Source organism: Anguilla anguilla, chromosome 11, assembly GCF_013347855.1.
Source record: "Anguilla anguilla isolate fAngAng1 chromosome 11, fAngAng1.pri, whole genome shotgun sequence".
NCBI classification, from domain to species: Eukaryota; Metazoa; Chordata; class Actinopteri; order Anguilliformes; family Anguillidae; genus Anguilla; species Anguilla anguilla.
The window spans coordinates 35,085,818-35,107,351 of record NC_049211.1 but is presented as its reverse complement, the minus strand read 5'-3'; the positions used below and the strand labels follow the sequence as shown (position 1 = coordinate 35,107,351).

General features: G+C 40.5%; 1 protein-coding gene across 10 annotated transcripts in view; it reads right to left on the bottom strand.

The window, feature by feature from the left end:
* Positions 1-1,781: 1,781 nt before the first annotated feature.
* LOC118207675 (zinc finger protein 271-like) overlaps positions 1,782-21,534 on the bottom strand; it is a 37,958-nt gene continuing 18,205 nt past the window's right edge. For 5 of the 10 annotated variants that reach the window (XM_035381488.1, XM_035381492.1, XM_035381491.1 and 2 more), the window contains 11 exons: positions 20,568-20,686; positions 20,294-20,471; positions 18,159-18,191; positions 16,475-16,593; positions 16,153-16,348; positions 12,838-12,956; positions 12,509-12,722; positions 8,938-9,056; positions 8,669-8,852; positions 4,498-4,616; positions 1,782-3,949 (listed from right to left, as the gene is read on the bottom strand). In XM_035381488.1, coding sequence (XP_035237379.1) covers positions 3,695-3,949; positions 4,498-4,616; positions 8,669-8,852; positions 8,938-9,056; positions 12,509-12,722; positions 12,838-12,956; positions 16,153-16,348; positions 16,475-16,593; positions 18,159-18,191; positions 20,294-20,471; positions 20,568-20,686 — 1,655 coding nt within the window. In that variant the 3' untranslated portion in view covers positions 1,782-3,694. The remainder of the gene's footprint in view (positions 3,950-4,497; positions 4,617-8,668; positions 8,853-8,937; positions 9,057-12,508; positions 12,723-12,837; positions 12,957-16,152; positions 16,349-16,474; positions 16,594-18,158; positions 18,192-20,293; positions 20,472-20,567; positions 20,687-21,534) is intronic. The other 5 variants (XM_035381497.1, XM_035381490.1, XM_035381494.1 and 2 more) reach the window with 5 other exon arrangements.

The following is a 21,534-nucleotide window of genomic DNA, read 5'->3' as shown; positions in this document are numbered from 1 at the left end:
ATTAGGCAAATTACCCCACTGACGTTGTCGTCGGTCCATCTGTCATATGATTTCTTCTGTAACCCCATACTACCACCGAAGTAGCCTACATTATTTTCTAATAACCGGGACAGCCCGGAGGGGTTTATTCCACTTATATACAACGGGTTACCAACAATGACTATATATGGTTACTTTTGTATTTATTGATTTTCATATATCCTCTCACATTCATTAACAGCAGAAAACATGCACACGTTGTAAACAATTTGCTGTTTTATTACTTTCTCGTTGTCAATTCCATATAGGCTAATCGCAAAATGACACGAATAGAACGAAAACTCGGACTTGCGTGAAAATGTAAATTAGTAGTGGTACAGCCACCGTTTGCTTTCCTTCGAAGTTACTGCTAGCCGAGCAGCGAAGTGTGCCCTCCAGATGCGAACCATGCACCATAAATGAGTCCATAGTCTTCCTGGTCTTTTCGTGGAATTGAAAAATGGCAGTAAAATTGAGTAAAATTACGGCAGTCTGAAAAAGCTAAAGCGAAGATTACTAGAATTAACCTGTTATTTTACCCGGATAAAAAGTGCGGAAGGTGATTTCCAGTTTGCTTGTAGGCTACTGTATCACCAATGTTAATTATGCAGAACTACCGCATACCTCACATAACTGTATCAAACGTTTTGAGTCAATTACAACGGGCTAACAAAGAAAATCCGGAAGAAAATATTCAGCAACCGAATTAATCCGTTTGAATGTTTTGGTAGCCTACGTAATATGCTGTCCCAGCACGAATGCTTAGCATTTTATAAAACGAATACTAAAGCAAGAAAAGAACAGAAGAGCACACGTTATAATTCCAAGACGTTGACAGGTTATAACCAAAAATAGGCTACTGCGCCGCATAACATACAAGTTTGATTTGAAGTTATTATGAAAATAAATTGGTTTGCCGCTGCATATTTTCAAACATGGCGGGTAATGGCGGAAAATAAATACAACACAAATGCTACGAGTACTCGACCAATCAGAAATGTTCAGCGCTGCAAGCTCCACCCAAAAGGTTCCTGTACTTTCGGAAAGTACTACCCCCCGAGCAGGAACGTTTTGGGGGGTAAAACAAAGCCCCCAGAACTAAATTTAGACCCTAGTTCCTGCGGTGGAAACGCACTGAGTTCCTCAAAAGGTTCCTAGTTCCGGGGTATAGTTCCTGCGGTGGAAACGCGGCTTAATTAGAGAACGCCTGAGATTGCACGACGAGCACCAGCACTAGCATCCTAAGAACTGGAAAATGCATTCGAGTGGAGACAGCGACAAGAGCAAGGTCAAGATCTGGAAATGTAAAAAAGGGTTAAATACGTTTCGCCTGTTAGCTGTCGGTGTAGTTTTCTGAGTTTGAGGAACAGTTCACTGCAAACAATGAAAAATAAGTTACTGTGGGTAGAGCCTAACACGAACACATTTGGGAACAGCGTTCTCCTGTGGTTTAAAAAAGAAAAAAACTCCGTTAGACACACACGAGGAAGCATTGCTATAATGCCACGGCTTCACATAAGTAAATAACAATAAAATGTAAATATTATTAAAATGTACAGTTTCGGAGCTGAATTTGGCTTCGTGCCTGAGTTTACGTTGTCTAAAATAACCTGAGCTAGCAGTATATGTGTGCTGAGTTTATTATTAAACTGGTATGGCATCAAGCCTGACAGTGATGAATCAAACATTTTATATATTTTTTTAATTTTGTCTAGTTATTATTACTTTTTTTGCATACAATTTTAAAACATGATAGCGCAGGCTTTATTTAAAGATTTGGTTTTATTGAAACTATTTACTCATAATATAATGATAATATGACTAACCCGATCTTGAATGCACACACTAGTTTACATTTTGAAGTGAACATTTATGCTGACAACATTTCATTTTTTCCCCAAACAATAATCCACATATACAGTCCTTTATGAACTTTTAGAAGAACAATTGCATGCAGAGATGGTTAATAAAAAGGAAAAATAATATTGTGTTTCATACACAAGAAAGGCACAATAGAGTTCATTCACACAAAAAGAAATGTGTTAAAATAAATTCAGTTGTAAAAATGAGTGCTATATTTCGAGGCAATAAAAGCCTTGAAAATATGTTTAAAATACTGAAGCTTTATATACAATATTGATCAAAGCAACTACTGATGACATCATGTTCTTTTTATATGAGCTCTATATAGTTCTCTTTTTTAAAAGACCAAGAATAAGAATTTGTTGAAAATGTACCCACCACAACCTGCTTATCTCCTTATACTTTATTATTTTCAGAATTTTTAGAATGTACTGAAAATAAAAGAACATTGAGACAATAGAACAATATTGGATAGGAATGGGAAATTATGCTGATAAATTTCTCTCAACCTTTTCATTAGCCTGATTTCACTTCTGTTGTAAAAAAAAACAAAAAAAAGAAAACACGCAGCCCTTACAATTGAACTGGCCTATCTCTAATCTGCAACATAAAAAATCAGTATGAAGGCCATCTAGAGTAGTAAAAAGAACAGATTTACTCATAAATCACAAGACCAACAATGAGTGATGCATTAAACAATTACGCCACAGTCTAAGCAAAAAACATGGAACTATCAGAGATGTGGATGCACAAAGGGCCCGTGGTCTTAGTGATGGGAATTCCCTTTGGTTTTTCACAGAAAACACTGGCTTAATAATTATGTCTTAATATGGATGGAAACCCCATATTCACAAAAGTCTTGGAAGCACAAAATCTACTTCTTTGTGATGTTACAGTCCAAGAGTCTGGGCCATCAGAGGAAATCCTACATTAAATCTCCCCCTTTGTGATGATCCCATGGCAAATTCTAAATATTATGTTCTCCTTTGTGATGTCACAGTGTCAAATTCTCAATTTGATCTTCTCCTTTGTGACCTCATGGACAAAGAGGTCTACCTTTATTTAATAAGAATCAAGGTAAGGCTAGAACAGGCCACAGAAAAGTTAACCTGCCAATGACTTCCTTCAAACTGGGCGATGTGGAAGTACTCTTCTGTGGAAAATAACAATTACAACTGAGTAAAAATGGGTCAGAATGCCAGAAGGCCACAGATGAGGGTTTTGGATATTTTACTGTCACCATGCATTAATTTCCACACCAGTAGTACCACATCAATCTGACACCGGTCCCATTTTCTGGAGTACTCATTTACGCTAACCCCCTGACTGCTCTGATGATACTGCTATTCACAACACTGCATCAAATAGGGAAATCACGCTAACAACCATGTTCAATCTAATAGCAATGTACATGACTTTGAATATGACATTGTACATAACACTAACCCAGTGTGTACTTTGTTTCCCCATATCTAAATAAAAAACGTATTTTTTAAGGAATACATGTGGACAAATTATTATTTTATACAGCAACATTTGCTTTGCTACCCCAACATTTATATTTTCCAACTACAATGCCACCAAACCCACCCAAAGGCTGACTCCTGACCCCAGCCACATAATAACACATGAATAAACTCAAAATAACAATAAAACAGAACTTTTACAGTAATAAAAAAAGTACAAAATAATTAATAAAACCGATCTCACGTGAGAAGTCGTTTTTTAAAATCTCATAGCCAAGCTGCAGTACGCACTTGCAGCAGCGTGTGGCGCCACTGAGCGCTGGCCTGTGTGTTGGTGGTGCTGCTGCTCATTGCGCTGCTCCAGGATGGTGGTGAGGGGGGAGGGGGGGAGGGGGGAGCCAGATCGTCAGTTGACCTGGGGGAGGCTGTAGGGGGGTCCAGGCAGCGGTGGGGGGAGGGGGGTCCTGGGGGTACGCCAACTGCACGCTGCGGCAGGGCTGGCTCGCCCCCTTGGCGACGGTGGCAACCATGGTAACTGTGCCCATGGTGCCCACCTGACATTGGCGCCGGTGTCGCAACAAGCGATCGGTCCGAGCGAAAGTCTGGGGAAAAGATAGATAGATAAACCTTTACTTTCTCCAGGAGACATTTGCCTTGAACATTCCAGGGCTGCTGTTGGTCTCGTAACAGGATAAAATTACAAAGACAGGAAGAAAAGAAACCAGGTCCCTCCAAAATGCTGCAGATTCCCCACAAATATATTGTGCAGATTTCACATATGCACTGACGATACTACACATGCCCCATAAAATATTATACTTTTACTACCGTATCAAATCAAAATCAAGTCAAAAGTTTGTATGTAGCGCATTTCTTAAACGATTGTCACAATACGCTCCACAGACAACCCTGGCCTAAACCCCCACAGGTGCAAGCCTAAGGCAACAGTGGCGAGGAAAATCTCCCATACGTCCACACATATGTTCCACATAAGTACGTTGAACCAAAAACAACAAAAGGAACATTTACTGTGTGTGTGTGTGTGTGAGTGCGTGCATGCGTGTACATGCATGCGTGTGTGTGTGTATGAGTGCGTGCATGCATGTACATGCGTGCGTGTGTGTGTGTGTGTGTGTGTGTGCTCCCTCACCTTATGGCAGCCTTCACACTGGTAGGGCTTCTCTCCGCTGTGAATGCGCTTGTGTCTCATCAGGTGGTAACGCTGAGTAAATCGCGTGTCACACACGTCACAGCCAAACAGCTTTTTCCCTGAATGCAGAGAGATTTTGTTTATTGAAAAATGTCAGCATGTAGCACTCTTTAATAACCTAGGCCTAGTTAACTGCTGATGTACTGTACTATCTAGTCGCATGTAAATAAAAGGTGCATGATACTACTACTGTCTAATATGTGGAAGATAAGTGCAAATATGTTCTGTGCATAATGTACATACATTTTGGCAGTAATCAGACTGAAAAAGAGCATTTACAAATAACCAAATGTGAGAATAAATTGAAACAAGACCAGGTTAAAACCTCTCCGGCAGACCAATGGTGTAACTTCATCACTCAGTCACTCAGTCAGTCACAGACAATCGCGTTTGTAGGGCTGGCCCCGCTGTTGCGGTCCAGCCAAAAACTGAGATCCTAGAAACAGAACAGCTATCGAATCATGAGTCACAATTCACTTCAAGGTAAGAGCGAATACTGCCCCCTGCTGGATCACTGGCTGTGGTGCAGGACAACTCTATAAACAAAGTGATATGATTAATAATCTCTGAAAGAGGTGGATGTGATTAGGTGTGAGACTTGAATACCTTCATCAAACCGGTGGTGTGTACATCCCCCTGTCTACTTATTGCTCTATCCTGTTGATGTGGAAATTTCTCTCTCGGTTCAGTGCTAATTTAAGGTGGAGGAAATTCTGAAATTTTAGAGGTAGCCCAATCATCTCATAATTAAGAGCAATATGGCACAAGTGATATTTTTGTATTGTTTTATTTCAGCTCAGTGAATGCCCCATGTTTTTGGTAAATACAAAGCCACTAACTAGATAATGCGAGTACACATTACTTACAAATAAGAAAAAAATAATTATTACAAGATTGATTTCAAAACTTTAAGAATCACAACTGAATTAAAATGCATTTAATAAAAAAAACTAAAATGATATTGTTTCTTCTACACCATACAAGCACTCATATAAGCTTCTATTCCTAGAGTTAATTCAAGCAAACACTACTCAATTATATATTGAGAAAATAAAAACCCTTAGAAGACTAATGGCCTGGGTTATGTATACTACACTGGTGTAATGACTGGTCACAACATTTATGTCTCAAAATTCTTGTCAGATTTGTATTCATAAGACCAAGCATAAAATGGACTAAGTGACACCTTTATCAGTTCATTTACACTGAATATCAAGAATAAAAGGACATTAAGACAAAGAAATACAAATGTCATGACACAATGGAAATGAGACTGACTAATATCACGACACAGCGAGCTCCACAATTTTCAGGACAAAGCCATTTTTTCTTGATTTGGCTCCATAGTCCACAATTTTAGATTTTATTTATTACATTCTTATACATTTTGGTTTCACCTTGAAGAAAGTAAAGCACTTTTTATACATAGCACCCTATTTCAGGGCATCATATTGTTTGAGACAAATGGCTTGACAGGTGTTTCTGGTTAGTCAGGCGTGTTGCTTCCTAACTACAGTTGTAAGAGAGCTTTCAGTATTTGGTCTTGACTCTTGGCTTTTGATTGCTTTTGGAGTCTGTTATTTGCATTTGTCAACATGAGGAACAGAGCTGTGCCAATGAAAGTCAAGGAAGCCATTATGAGGCTGAGAAATAAGAAGAAAAAAACCAGTCAGAGACATAGGCCAAACCTTAGGCTTACCAAAAGCAACTGTTTGGAACATCATTCAGAAGATAGGGGGCACTGGTGAGCTTAGTACTCACAAAGAGCCTGATACCCCAAGGAAGACCTCAGTGCAGTTGATGACCAAATAATTCTCACCACAATGAAGAAAAACCCATCAACACCTGTCCGACGTATCAGAAACTCTTCAGGAGGCAGGTGAGGATGTGTCACAGATTACTGTCCGCAGAAGACTTCACCAACAGAACAGAAACAGAACAGAGGCTACACTGCAAGAGGCAAACCACCAGTTAGCAGCAAAAACTGGATGGCCAGGTTACAGTTAGCCATGGAGTACCTAAAAGAGCCTGCAGAGTTCTGGAAAAAGGTCTTGTGGACAGAGACCAAGATTCACTTGTATCCAAGTGATGGCAAGAGCAAAGTTTGGGCATGTATGTCTGCCACAGGTACTGGCTCTCTTTCCTTCATTGACGATGTGCAGCTGATATGTGCTGATTGCAGCAGAATGAATACTGAAGTGTACAGAAGCATCTTTTCTGTTCAAGTTCAAACAAATGCCTCCAAACTTGTTGGACGGTGCTTCACCCTACAGCAAGACAATGATCCCAAGCATACTGCTAAAGCAACAAAGTTTTTCAAAGCCAAAAACAGGAAAAATCTTAACTGACCAAGTCATTCACCAAATCTGAATCCAAATGAACACGTGTTTCATATGCTGAAGAAAAAATTCAGATTACTAGCCCCTGAAACAAGCAGGAGCTGAAGATAGTTGAATTACAGGCCAGGCAGAGCATCACCAGAGAAGATACTCGGTACCTGGCAATCATTGAATGCAAAGCATACGTGACAAATTTCTAAACTTGACTACTTATGTTTACATAACAGTAATATGTCCCAAACATTATGGTGCCCCGAAATTGGTGGTGGGTGTATAAAAAATGCTGTAATTTCAATATGGTGAAACCAAACAAAATAAAAAATGTCCTTAAAGAAAAGCTGAGAACGTCTGAACTGTTTGATTACAAATCTAAAATTGAGTACAGAGCCGAATCGTGAAAGAAAAATGTCTTTTGTCCCAGACATCATGGAGCTTACTGTACATAGGCTTGGTTTAAAATGACACCTCCATTATCAGTTTATCTTCACCGTTTCAGTGGTTCAAGAATATCTAAGGAATAAAAGGATATTAAGACAAGGAACACAGACATGATGACACAATGGAAATGAGACAGAAACTAATCTGGCACATCACCTCCACCCCTCCCAATCTCTCCTGAGCACCTTCTCATATTCAAATACGACTACCCACATAGGCATTTATACTGCTTATTTCAAAATATACGATAATAAAATATAACAATATAAGTATTAAAGCTTCCTGTTGCAACCATAGCTCCCTTGTATGCCTCAGTATTTCCGCATCATTAGCCTAATCTGACTTCTGCGGATAATACACATCCAGTCAAAATGACTGAAATTGTCCATCCATAATCTGCAACATAGAAAATAACTTGAGAAATCAAAAAAGGTCAAAAATAACATTTTACTGCAGCTCTATAATATAGAAAGGCAATGATAAGCAACTGACAGAGCTATTTCTCACGGACTACACCAAACCTAGAATTAACAGAGGGGTGAAAGCACAAAGAGCCTGCAGAGGTAAAAAAAAAAATAATAATAATAATAACACATTTTACTGAAACCTTTTGATATAATAGGGCAATAATAAGCAAGTGACAGAACTATTTTCCAATCACAGACTACACCGAACCAGGAATTAACAGAGATGTGAATGAATGAAGAGCCTGCAGTCACAGTGATGGGAATTCCCTTTGGCTGTTCACGGGAGAAACCAGCACAATTACTGAGAGTCAGTATAATGGTTTTGATGGCAACATCTGATACACGAAAGCACAAGAAATGGAATCTCAGACTGAGATGCTTCATCTGCCACTATGGCCTGTGTAATGTCACAGTCCAAAGGCCTGTTCTAAATATCATTTCCTCCTTTGTGATGTCACAGTCAGTTAATCTATGCAAGTATCATAATTATGCCAATTAAAGAAAATACACTCCTTTGTGACATCAGAGGGATTAGGAATTTTAAATGAGGAATTTGAAATTCTCCTTTGTGATATCACAGAGCATGGATCTGTGCGTATGCTGAAACCACCAAGGCAAGGCCATCACAGATTCAGTGCTCCAGAAAAAGTACCAGGACAGATGTTGTCCGTGACGCCCATTAACTTTGGGAAGATGACCGTACTTTGGAGTGGAAAGTAATAGCAATGACACCGAGTTAAATTGGGCCAAAATGTGAAGAGCCACTGAGTGCAGGCCTGTTTGCTGGCGCAGCTGTTCCCCATTACACTGGTCCAGGATGGCAGTGAGGGGGGAGGGCAGGAGGGGGCAACCAGATTGTCAGTTGACCTGGGGGAGGCTGCAGGGGGGTCCAGGCAGCGGTGGGAGGAGGGGGCTGCTGGTACGGCCACGGAATGTTGCGGCAGGGCTGGCTTGGTCCCTTGGCAACAGTGGCAACGGTGGCGACCACGCCCATGCTGCCAACCTGACACTGGCGGCGGTGTCGCAGCAACCGGTCAGTTCGAGAGAAGGTCTGAGAAAGACAACAAGAGGAACTCTTATGAGTGTGCGAATATACCTCACAGAAATGTGAGAAACGTGATTGTGAACACCCTCACCTTATGGCAGCCTTCACACTGGTAGGGCTTCTCTCCACTGTGAATGCGCTTGTGTCTCATCAGGTGGTAACGCTGAGTGAACCTCTTGTCGCACACATCACAGCCGAACATCTTCTGCCCTGAATGCAGAGAGAGTTCGTTTATTGAAAAGTGTCAGCATGTAGCACCCATTAATGATCTAGGCCTACTATGCAGTTAAATATTAACGCAGTGTATTAGCCGCTTAAATTTAAATGAAAGGTGTATGACATTACAACTGCCTAAAATATGTGGGAGAAAGATAAGTACAAATGTATTGTATTGTTCATGATGCACATACATATTTTGGGGTAATCAGACTGCAAACAAATCTACCTGTAGTTTACATAGAAGTCTCTTTATAAATAACACAATGTGAGGATAAAAAGAAATAACTGAGTTACTCGTCATAGAGCAGCATGTGAAAAAAAATCACAATCATACTCAAAGGTAGGAGTGCGCACTGCCCCCAGATGCACTGCTGGCTCTGGTGCAACTCCAGACAGGAAGTGATGTCACAAATAATCTGACTGATGTCACAGCCATGAAGGTCAAATTGTGGCAATCGAGGATGTGCTCTGAAATGGTGGATGTGCTTAAGTGTGAAACTTTTCTACCCCTTCATGAAACCAGAGGTGTGTACATATCCCTCTCTGCTGTATTCTGTTGATGTAGCAATTTCTCTCTCTCAGGTCAGTGATCATCTAAGAGGAGAAAACCCAGAGATTTTAGGGGTATTCCAATCTTGTCATGACTTAGAGCAATACGGCACAAGTGGGATCTTTTAAAAATGGTTTTATTTCAGCTTATTGGAAGGCCTAGTTTTTACTAAATACAAAGCTAACTAGATAATGAAGGTACATATTCGTTTTCCTTTCCAAATGAGAACAATAATTATGATAACAAAATTTCATTATTGTAAGCAAATCTTTCTTTTCTCTTACTCAAACAGGAAGTCACATATGAGCACTTTAAGGAAAAACATTAAAGACCACAACTGCATGCAAAGACGGCTGATAAAAAAGGAAAAAGTATGTGTTTCCTACACTACACAGACACTCGCATTAGCTTTCCTTCTATTCCTACAGTTAATTCAAGCAAAGAGTATTCAATGATATATTCTGAGGAACCAAAAGCCTCTAAAAAGTCTTTATTACCCCCAGGTTTCAGGACTAAATCCTGATGGCTGAGCAGCCCCTCGGGGCACAACTGCCGATAGCATCGCCCAAGGTTAGGCAGGTCTCGGACCTTGCCAGGTTCCACTTCTCACCACTCTCCAGTGACCCCTGCTGGTAGCCTGGCTGCCCGCGGTCTGCTTGCTAAAGCCGCACATGAAGTGTCTGCCTCAGACTCATGTCTGTGCGAGCTCGGCTTGTGGGCTGCGATGTGAAAAGAAGCAGCCGGTGACATCACATGCTTCAGAGGGGAGCGCATGCTTGTCTGCACTCCTCTACTCCAGCCACACTGCCTGTAGAGATTACGGTGTGAGTTGACGAGATACAACCAAAATTTGGGATTCCAAATTTGGGAAAAATGGAGGTGAAGCATAAAGAAGGGGGAAAATCCTAATTACTTAATAACTTGGGTACTCTATTCAGTACTGTTACAACTACTGGTCACCACATTTATATCTCAGAACTATTTTAATTAATTTTAATTAATGAACTGAGCAATAATAAAATGTTTTAAAATGAAACCTTGAATACCAGTACGTCTCTACTGTTCCACTGGTTTAAGAATATACTTGGAATAAAAGCATACAAAGACAAAGGATTACAAATGCCATGATACTATGGAAATGAGGTGGAAACTAATCTGGCACATTTCCTCCACCCCTCCTCATCCCCTGAGCTCCTAATCATATTCGAATATGACTAATCGCACAGGCATTTAAACTGCTTAATTCATAATATACAATAACAAAATATAACAATACAATTGTAAGTATTAAAGCTTCCTGTTGCAGCCATAGTTCCCTTGTACACCTCACATCTTCTCAACATTAGCCTAATTTTGCTTGTCCAGCTAAAACACATCCATCCAGCCCTGACAACTTGGAAGTCCTTTCTCACTCTGCAACACAGCAAATTACTAAAAGGTAAAAATAGCACAGTTAACTGCAGCTCTATAACACAGAAAGTGAAAGACATGCGATTTAAATAACTACTTCTCCCTCGCAGGCTACACCAAACCTGGAATTAACAGAGCTGTGAATGCAGGAAGGGCCTGCAGTCACAGCAATGGCAATTCCCTTCTGCGGTTCATGGGAGAAAGCAACACATTTACTAAGCTTTCTTAAATAAAAGGTCTGGGCGGCAGCTTCTGATGAAGAAAAACCTCGAAAGCTCAAGCCACAGATTCTATCAGTCGAAAATACAACATTTTATCTCCTCCTTTGTGATGTCACATCCCATGAATCTAATCAACGCACAAGACAGATAAATCCTATTCCATCCTTTGTGACATCACAGTCCATTCACCACTGCATAATAAGCAATTCATATATTATAATGTATTATATAATATTGATATATCCAGATCCCAATTAAGAACTTATCTGTTCCTTTATGACACCAGAGTCATCTATGAATGTGCTAGATGCAATTCTGAATTTGATATTGTCCTTTGTGATGTCACAGACACTGGGTCTATGTGAAAACATCAAGGAAAGGTTAGCACAGCAATCCTCCATGAAAATGAATTAGTGTCTGCAACTCCCATTATTCTCAGGAAGCCGAATGTTCTTCTGAATGGAAAAAAGCATTTACAACATAGCCAAAATGTATATGAATGTCTGAAAGTCATAGGTGGGGTCTGAATATTTTACTTTTACAATTAATGAAATGCCACAAGTAGTACCAGACCCCTGTTCCATTTTCTGGAGGACTCTTGTATGCAGTCGAGCTCCAAAGTCTTGCTGGTCCACTGATTGCTTTGCCATATGTAACACTGGGTCCAATCAGGAAGTCCGATTAACAACCAGATTCAATTTAACAGCAATACAGGGAGCAGAAGCGTGAACATCATATTGTGGCTTCATGTAGTTTATCTTCCCTTGTTTGAATAAAATGTTTAACCTTTCTTTTCCAATTCATGCAACAACTGTTCATTAACATTAATGCATTTTTACACCAGATTTTCCAGGGATACTATATATTTCTTATTTACCATTTATAAGCCGTGAATTAGTTTTCCCCAATTACAACAATAAACAGCATAACCCAACCCGAGTAATGCCATAGGTTATCCCCCATCAAAACCATCAGCATTACAAAACATTACTCTAAGTAACAATAAATCAGAAATTTTGCAATATTGAAAAACAAAGAAAATACAAAATAGATCAAATATCTCACATGAAGTGAACTGGTACTTATTAAAGAAAAATTGTTTTCATATCAATTTCGAATCTGAGCTGCAGTACAAGCTTGCAAGCAGCGTGTGGCGCCACTGAGCGCTGGCCTGTGTGTTGGTGGTGCTGCTGCTCATTGCGCTGCTCCAGGATGGTGGTGAGGGGGGAGGTGGGGAGGGGGCAGCCAGATCGTCAGATGACCTGGGGGAGGCTGTAGGGGGGTCCAGGCAGCGGTGGGTGGAGGGGGGTCCTGGGGGTACGGCCATGAAACCTCGCGGCAGGGCTGGCTCGTCCCCTTGGCAACAGTGGCAACTGTGGCAACCGTGGCGACCGTGGCGGCCGTAGCAACCGCAGCCACGCCACCCACCTGACATTGGCGGCGGTGTCGCAACAACCGATCAGTTCGAGCGAAGGTCTGAGAAAAACAACAAGAGGAACACTTACTGAATGAGTGTGTGCATGCTAAAGTGTGTCAATGTGTGATGGACAGCCATGTGTGTGTGCGCTTGTGTGCTTGTTCACTCCCTCACCTTATGGCAGCCTTCACACTGGTAGGGCTTCTCTCCGCTGTGAATGCGCTTGTGTCTCAACAGGTGGTACCGCTGAGTAAATCTCATGTCACACACGTCACAGCCAAACATCTTCTGCCCTGAACGCAGAGAGAGTTTGTTTATTGAAAAGCCTCAGTATTGTAGCACTCTTTAATGATCTGTTGCACAAGATGTAGGTAAATGTTAGTGTGGTTTATCGTCTAGTTACATGTAAATGAAAACTGAGATGCCATTACTGTCTAATATGTGAAAGAAAAAGGAGATCTAATGTATTGTGCATGACGTATATACATTTTTGGGTGTAATCAGACTGCAAATAGATCTCCCTGTAGTTTACATATAAGTCTGATTGCAAATAATAAAATGTGATAATTAAAAGAACCGAGAGCAGCTAAAAAAAAAAAACAATCATATTCAAAGGTCAGAGTGCACACTGCCCCCTGTTGGACTGCAGCACAACTCCAGAAAGGAAGTGATGTCACAGATAATGTTCGACTCATTGTCAGCCACAAGTCCAGGAGACACTGTGGCACTCCTGGTTTTGGTTTTCACCTTAAAATAAGCAACCATTTTTACACCCCAAGTAAGCAGATGAGGTGGTGTAATTGACTTGTGTAAACAGCTAGTTCAATTGGTCAGTTAAGTACTGAGAAATAACAACAAAAAAAAGCTGACCCTGCAGCTCTGTATGGCTGCAGACTCCTAGGTCTGACTGATGTCATAGCCATGAGAGTCAAACAGGCCAATCAGGGATGTGCTCTGAAGAGGTGGATGTGATTAAGTGTGAGGCTTTTTCTAGCCCTTCTTCAAACCAGAGGTGCATACACATCCCTCTCCGCTGTTCTCTATCGATGCAGCAATTTCTCTCTCTCTGTTCATCTAAGGGGAGAAAACCCTGAAATTTTAGGGGTACCCCAATCTTGTCGTGATTTAGAGCAATACGGCACAAGTATCATTTTTTAAAAATTGTTTTATTTCAGCTCAGTGGAAGCCCTGCTTTTTACTAAATACAAAGCTACTAACTATATAATGAGGGTACATATTAGTTTGCCTTTTGAAATAAGAACAACAATAATTATGATAACAAAATTTCACTTTTGTAAGCAAATATCTTTTTTTTTTTTTTACTCAAACAGGAAGTCACATATGAGCACTTTAAGGAAAAACATTAAAGACCACAACTGCATGCAAAGACGGCTGATAAAAAAGGAAAAATTATGTGTTTCCTACACTACACAGACACTCGCATTAGCTTTCCTTCTATTCCTACAGTTAATTCAAGCAAAGAGTATTCAATTATATATTCTGAGGAACTAAAGGCCTCTAAAATTACTTAATTACTCAACGGCCTGGGTTCTCTATACAGCACTGGTCCAACTACTGGTCACAACATTTTTGTCTCAAAATCTTTCATAATTTTTTTCTTAATGAAAACAGGAATAAAAAATGTTTTAAAATGACACCTCCATCATCAGTTTATCTTCACTGTTCCAGTGGTTAAAAAATATATTAGGAATAAAAGGATATTAAGACAAGGGAACAGAAACATGATGACACAATGGAAATGAGACAGAAACTAATCTGGCACATTACCTCCACCCCTCCCAATCTCTCCTGAGCACCTTCTCATATTCAAATACGACTATCCACATAGGCATTTATACTGCTTATTTCAAAATATACGATAATAAAATATAACGATACAAGTGTAAGTATTAAAGCTTCCTGTTGCAACCATAGCTCCCTTGTACGCCTCAGTATTTCCGCATCATTAGCCTAATTTGACTTCTGCGGATAATACACATCCAGCCAAAATGACTGAAATTGTCCATCCACAATCTGCAACATAGAAAATCACTTGAGAAGTCAAAAAAAAAAGGTAAAAATAACACATTTTACTGCAGCTCTATAATATAGAAAGGCAATGATAAGCAACTGACAGAACTATTTCTCACGGACTACACCAAACCTGAAATGAACAGAGGTGTGGAATGCACAAAGAGCCTCAGTCATAGCAATGGGAATTCCCTTTCGCTGTTCAAACGGGAAACCGAGCCAATTACTATGGTTCAGTATGAAGGTACGGACGGCAACTTATGCATGAGAACACTGAAAGCACAAGTCCCAGAATCTATCAGATGGATACTGAACATTATATCATCTCTTTTGTGATGGAACAGGCCATGGGTCTGAAAGTGTGCAAGGACAAATTCAAAATCCTATTCCTTCCTTCCTTCCTTCCTTGTGATGTCAGAGTCCATTCACTGGCATTTGTTATCAGATGCCAGTTTTAAAATGTTCTGCTCCTTTGCAACATCCATGAATCAAACGCATGCAAATTCTCTAATTTGATACACTCCTTTGTCACAAAGAATGGGTCCTAATTAAGAAAGAAACAAGACGAGGATAACTGGTTCAGGACTCCTGGAAAACAAACTTAACTAATATCTGTGGTTTCCAAATGGTGGAGATGGATCTAAATCTATACGGATAATAAAGATGACAACACTACATCAAAACGTGTCTGTATATCTGAAGGGCACGGACAGGGTTTTAAGCATTTAATATCCACCATGAATGGATTTCCATTCCTTTAGCCCGCTATGCTGCAATGGTGAAGAACTACAGTCTAGCTGAGCTTCTGACTACTGTGACAGCGTTGCCATATGTAACACTGGATCAAATGGGGAAACAACATTACCAACCAGATTCAATCTAACAGATTCAATCCAACCGCAATGCAGGGAACACTACATTGCTTCATGTACTTTATCTGCCCATATCTGAATAAAGTTCATCTTTTTACTTTTTTAGAAACACCAATTTATGGACAATTACTGTATACATGAGATTTTCAACTGCTACTACATTTCTACCAACTGAACACCCCCCCCCCCCCCCCACCCCACCCCCACCTTTAGGTTCGCACAACTACAATGACAAGCAGTTTCATCACACCCACCCAAAGGATTTTCTCCCCCCTCCCTTTTTCTGAACCGTCAACATCACATAAAATGACTCTAAATAACAATAAAACACATTTTTCAAAAAAAGAAAGAAAAAAAAAGTACAAAATAATCCACCATCTCTCGCATGAAATGAGCTGGTACTTAAAGAAAAAAAATTAATTTGTTTTTACGTCAATTTCAAAGCTGAGCTGCAGCACGCGCTTGCAGCAGCGTGTGGCGCCACTGAGCGCTGGCCTGTGTGTTGGTGGTGCTGCTGCTCATTGCGTTGCTCCAGGATGGTGGTGAGGGGGGAGGGGGGGAGGGGGCAGCCAGACGGTCAGCCGACCTGGGGGAGGCTGTAGGGGGGTCCAGGCAGCGGTGGGTGGAGGGGGGTCCTGGGGGTACGGCCATGAAACCTCGCGGCAGGGCTGGCTCGTCCCCTTGGCAACAGTGGCGACTGTGGCAACCGTGGCAATCGCACCCACACCGCCAACCTGACATTGGCGTCGGTGTCGTACCAATCGATCCTTCCGAGAGAAGGTCTGAGAAAAACAAGGACAGGAGCACTTATTGAGTGTGAGTATGCAGGTATGCATGTACATGTGTGTGTGCGCGTGTGTGTGCTCGCAGGTATTCTTGTACGTGCGAGTACATGTGTACTCCCTCACCTTATGACAGCGTTCACACTGGAAGGGCTTCTCTCCGCTGTGAATGCGCTTGTGTCTCAACAGGTGGTAACGCTGAGTAAATCTCATGTCACACAAGTCACAGCCAAACACCTTGTCCCCTGAACAGAGAGAGAGCTCATTTACTGAAACAATTCACTACCCAGCAAATTACACAAACATATTATCTAAGCCAGAGCTATTCAATTACAAATTCACATGGATTCACAACCAGGCAAGAAAGACAAGCCAGAAATGTTCAGCAGGCTATTTGAAGCCATTTTAGCTTTTGGAATTTTCAGCTGTGTTCAACATGAGGGCATATGAAAGTTGTGCATATTTCAGATTAAGATATAAATAAATGTTTAAAAACGCAATTAAGAAACTCAACTATCTCACCCAAAGACATCACAAACTCAGCAGAAACAGAATACAAATTACAAGAAAACTTCCTGTTGCTTTCAATAAACGTGACCCATGTTCATACAATGATGACAAAAAACATTCATTTTAAATCACGGGCACATGCATGATTAAATCTATCCTTGTTTATCCCACATTATGCTGACAGGTAGGGGACAGTAAAAACTAACGGGTGAGGGGGAAACCTAACACGGGGTAAAATGTAACAGACTTTTTAGGTAGATGCATCGAGCTGAAACGACCTATTCCAGGCAATGAACTGTTTGGTGATTTCAGGTTAACTAGCAGAATTACCATCTCATCTCCAACGAATGGCGTGAGATTTCAATACATATTTTGGGATATATTTCCAAAAGTCTGTTTTTAAAGCGTCTCCCAAATAAATGTAATGTAAATGTAATGAACCACTAGAGGTCGCCTGATCGAAGGCATACTTGACTTTGGCTGTACTGACGCAATATCATCAACGGAAATTTAACGAATTTTCGAAATACATTCTTTTAAAGCACAAACTATCAAGGGTAATAGGTCAATAATACAGTAGGCTACTAACGTCAAACGGTCAGTGTTTCTGAGCTGATACGCTGTTTTCTGACTTAGGTAAGCTATAAATAAAGTAACTATTTTTAGTTTGGCTACTACATAGACATATGTCAACCAGTTGTTTGATTTTTTTAAAGCACGCGCCCATGTTATCGTGATCAAGGACAGGCTACACCTACTTCGTAAAAATAACTCTTCTCTTCCGGATCTTTTTTATTTTTATTTTATAAGGCAACAAAACGTCGAAAAATCCTCTGATATACAAAAAACGGAGACCGTTTTACGTTGCTACTCAGTTATATCGATCTATTATCCTTAGTTTGTGCTTAAAAACTATTAATTTCGACGAGTTGCCTAAAATTATTTGGAGTGAGTTGGGAGTTGAACAACCGGGAGGAACGTCAACGGTCGACAGTGACAGTTGATGTTGCTAGTAGGCTACTCATGCTATACAAATACAGTGGGTAAGCTCCACAAAATTATACCAAAGTGGAATCTCTCTAATGAAATGTGCCATTATTATATTGAAACACTTAATATTCTGGAAAATGGAAGCCCTGCTCTTTAAGAGGTCAAATACAAACACTTAGACCGTGAGATTTTATGTTAGTTATACTATTTTAGAAAAACGGGACCGGAATAATGAAGCATTGTTTTTCGGTAAGTATAACTTTCTTTTTACCGGAATTATCAGAGAATAATTCGTATATGACGACTTTACCTTCAGACTTTGACGACCAAGTAAGTCCGCAGCCTAAGCCAGAAAATTAATAAAAGAAAAAGAACCATTTCTTAAAGAAAAAACAGCAGTTAAAAGTATCTAAATCATTTTCTGTTAATAAGACACTATATTCTGAGGTACTTAAAGCCTCTAAAAAGTTTGTTAGTAAAGTAAAAGTCTTGAGCTCCCTCCACAGAACTGAACCAGCTACTGGCAAATTGTTTTCTTATTGGAGCTTTGGAGAATTGTTAATTGTTGGAGAATCCTGCTTATAAACACAAACAAAAAGAGCTCATAAACTTGATACATATTTTATCCGTTTCTTACACTATTCCAATGGTTTTTATAATTTACTCAGAACAAAGGGACCATACAACAAAGAGCAACAAAAACAAAGATACCTTAAAACAAGACTGTCCACTTGTGTAAAGCTGACCAATGCTCAACAGTTTAGGGGTATGAGGGTCATTTTTGGAGGTTATTTTTCCCTCTCATTTCCATAGCATCGTTACCTTTCTGTACTCTTGGCTTATGGTCCTTTTTTCTAAGTATATTCTCAAGCAGTGGACTGCGTGAAGATAAACTAATAAGAGAAGAATCATTCTTAAACCTTGTATCTGTTCAATTACCAGTCGCATTAAAGCCTGCCTCATCACCAGCACCTACTATTCTTTTGCTGCTACACCATGTCCTGAAATGGTTCATCCTTAACCTACACCTTCAGTAAAGGGGTAAAGTTAGCTCATTTTACTGAAGATCAATAATGGAGAAGGGCAATGATGACTGACTGGCTTAATCACAGGCTACAACAACCACGGAGGATAATTGGCCAATGCGAATGAACGAAAAGCCTAATAGTCACAGTAATGGAAATTTCCTTGGCTGTTATCTGGATAAACCAACACAATTACTGGGTTTTATTACGCAGCTTTGTTGAATGCTTGATTCTGATTGGTCACTTCTGGAATTTGGAGACAACCCCTCTTTGCCTCTGCATTGGCCATTATTTTTTGATAGCTGATCACCTCATCGTGGATTATACCTTACTCAGTGTAACAGTATGAAAGTACCTGAAGTTCCCCGTGGGAAAAGAAATGTTATTCTATTCTATTTCGCCCTGCAAGTATATAGGCCTTTAAAGCACAAATCATATGAAATGTTACTCATTCCATTGTGATGTCACAGTTTATGGGACCATGGAAATACTGACCTAAAGAAGGCTAGCAAAGGCTCAATTAGCCTACAGAAACATGAACCGGACTGAATGGCTGACTCCCAAACACTACGAAAGCTGGACAAATTTCACTATGAGAGAATGTAATATAATGCAATACATTCACAACTGTTTTCAAGACTACTATCAAGAGATGGCAAGGAAAATATCCATGTGAGATGTAACTGGCCAAACAAAAAGCCACTGCCAATTGTGAATGGTCTTATGGCATTGCCATACCAAACATTTCTACAAACAAGGACCTAACTGAACCAGAGGAAATCCAACCAAAATGCAACTGGTTCTTAAGTTTCACAAACAAATTTAAGCAAATGTAACTGCCAATTAATGGGTATCAGGGATTGGAATGATTGCTCAAAATGTTGCAGAAGAATGGAGAAAAAAAGTTTTGCGCTCATTTAAATTTCTTTTTGAACACTGAAGATTTCGACCAATAGCACATCATGTTTCTATTCCCATTTTGAATAAATCAAGAACGGTTCCCCCTCTTCAACCAGTCGCAACCCTTCCAACATCCACAACACCCTTTAACATAGACCTTTCCACGGCAACTGCATTTCAACTGATTTACAAGCCCACTACCAAATAAGCACAGAATTTGTAAAATGACCCCACTCCCCCCCCACCCCCCAGAGCATGCTCATAACCATTTACAGCACGTAAAAAGTCTCAATACTCAAAATAAATTCTCTGATAGTGTAACACTGAACTTGCTTTCTTGACAGAAATTTAAACATTATTCATAAATTAATTTCATAGCCAAGCTGCAGTATGCGTTTGCAGCAGCGTGTGGCGCCACTGAGCGCTGGCCTGTGTGTTGGTGGTGCTGCTGCTCATTGCGTTGCTCCAGGATGGTGGTGAGGGGGGAGGGGGGGAGGGGGCAGTCGGACGGTCAGCCGACCTTGGGGAGGCTGTAGGGGGGTCCAGGCAGCGGTAGGAGGTGGGGGTTGCTGGGGATACGGCCACGAAGCATTGCGACAGGGCTGGCTCGTCCCCTTGGCAACAGCGGCCACCAGGTTCACGCCGCCCACCCTGCACATGCGCCGGTGCCGTAGCAACCGATCCGTCCGAGCGAAGCTCTGAGAAAAACAACGAGAGGAGCGCTTACTGAGTGTGTGTGCGCATGTGTGTGTGTGTATTAGAGGGAGTCTTTGCATGTGTGTTCACTCCCTCACCTTTTGGCAGCCTTCACACTGGTAGGGCTTCTCTCCGCTGTGAATGCGCTTGTGTCTCTCCAGATGATACCGCTGAGTAAATCGCGTGTCGCAAACATCACAGCCAAACAGCTTCTCCCCTGAACGCAGAGAGAGTTTCTTTACTGCAGCTTTTATTACCCCGCAATTCTACAAAACCTGCCAGCCAAGAGATTAGCAGCATTTACATTACATGCACTGAATATTCTCACCAAATGGAAATAAAAGGGAGTGTAGTATGACAGCACTACATTTCCGTTGAAAATCAAGTGAAAATATATATTTGTGGTGATTCAAAAAAAAAAAAAACCTATGGAGATGTCTGCCAAAAAAAAAAAAAAATTAACTGCACAGGTAACAAACTTCAATTCACAAATAGGAATGTTTGACCACACAAAATTCAGAACATGTAAAGAAAAATAACGGATCATAATCAAATTTGAAGAGCACACACCGCCCCCTGCTGGATCCTTTCAACCCCAATGCACGAAACGAATTGAGCCCCTTAATTTGTTTCCCTGACGTCACAATGAGTCTGACGGCGGTGCAGATGAGCGAAGAGCTCAGAAGACAGATAAGATTGACGTCAAAACCCCACGCCTCCTTTAATAAAAACTGTGCGTACAATTTGCTGCTAGCTCTCCTGAGCATTCTGTTGATTTATTATTATTAATGATTAAATCTCCTTTAAAATCAGTGTTCATCTAAAAAGGGGGGGAAACCGTGAAAAAACCATCCCCAATCTTGGGGAGTCTTACAGCAATATGGTATGAATAGTAATAATGAAGAAAAAAAAAAGTAATTATTCTTTTTTTAATATCAGCTCAAATGGAAGCCTCTTGCCTTTAAGTACAATATCACTAGCTGGATCAAGAGGGTACATATTTGCCTTTTTGAAGAAAAACAGTACTTCTCACCTCGAAAGAGAAGGACCAGGAGGGGAAAAAAT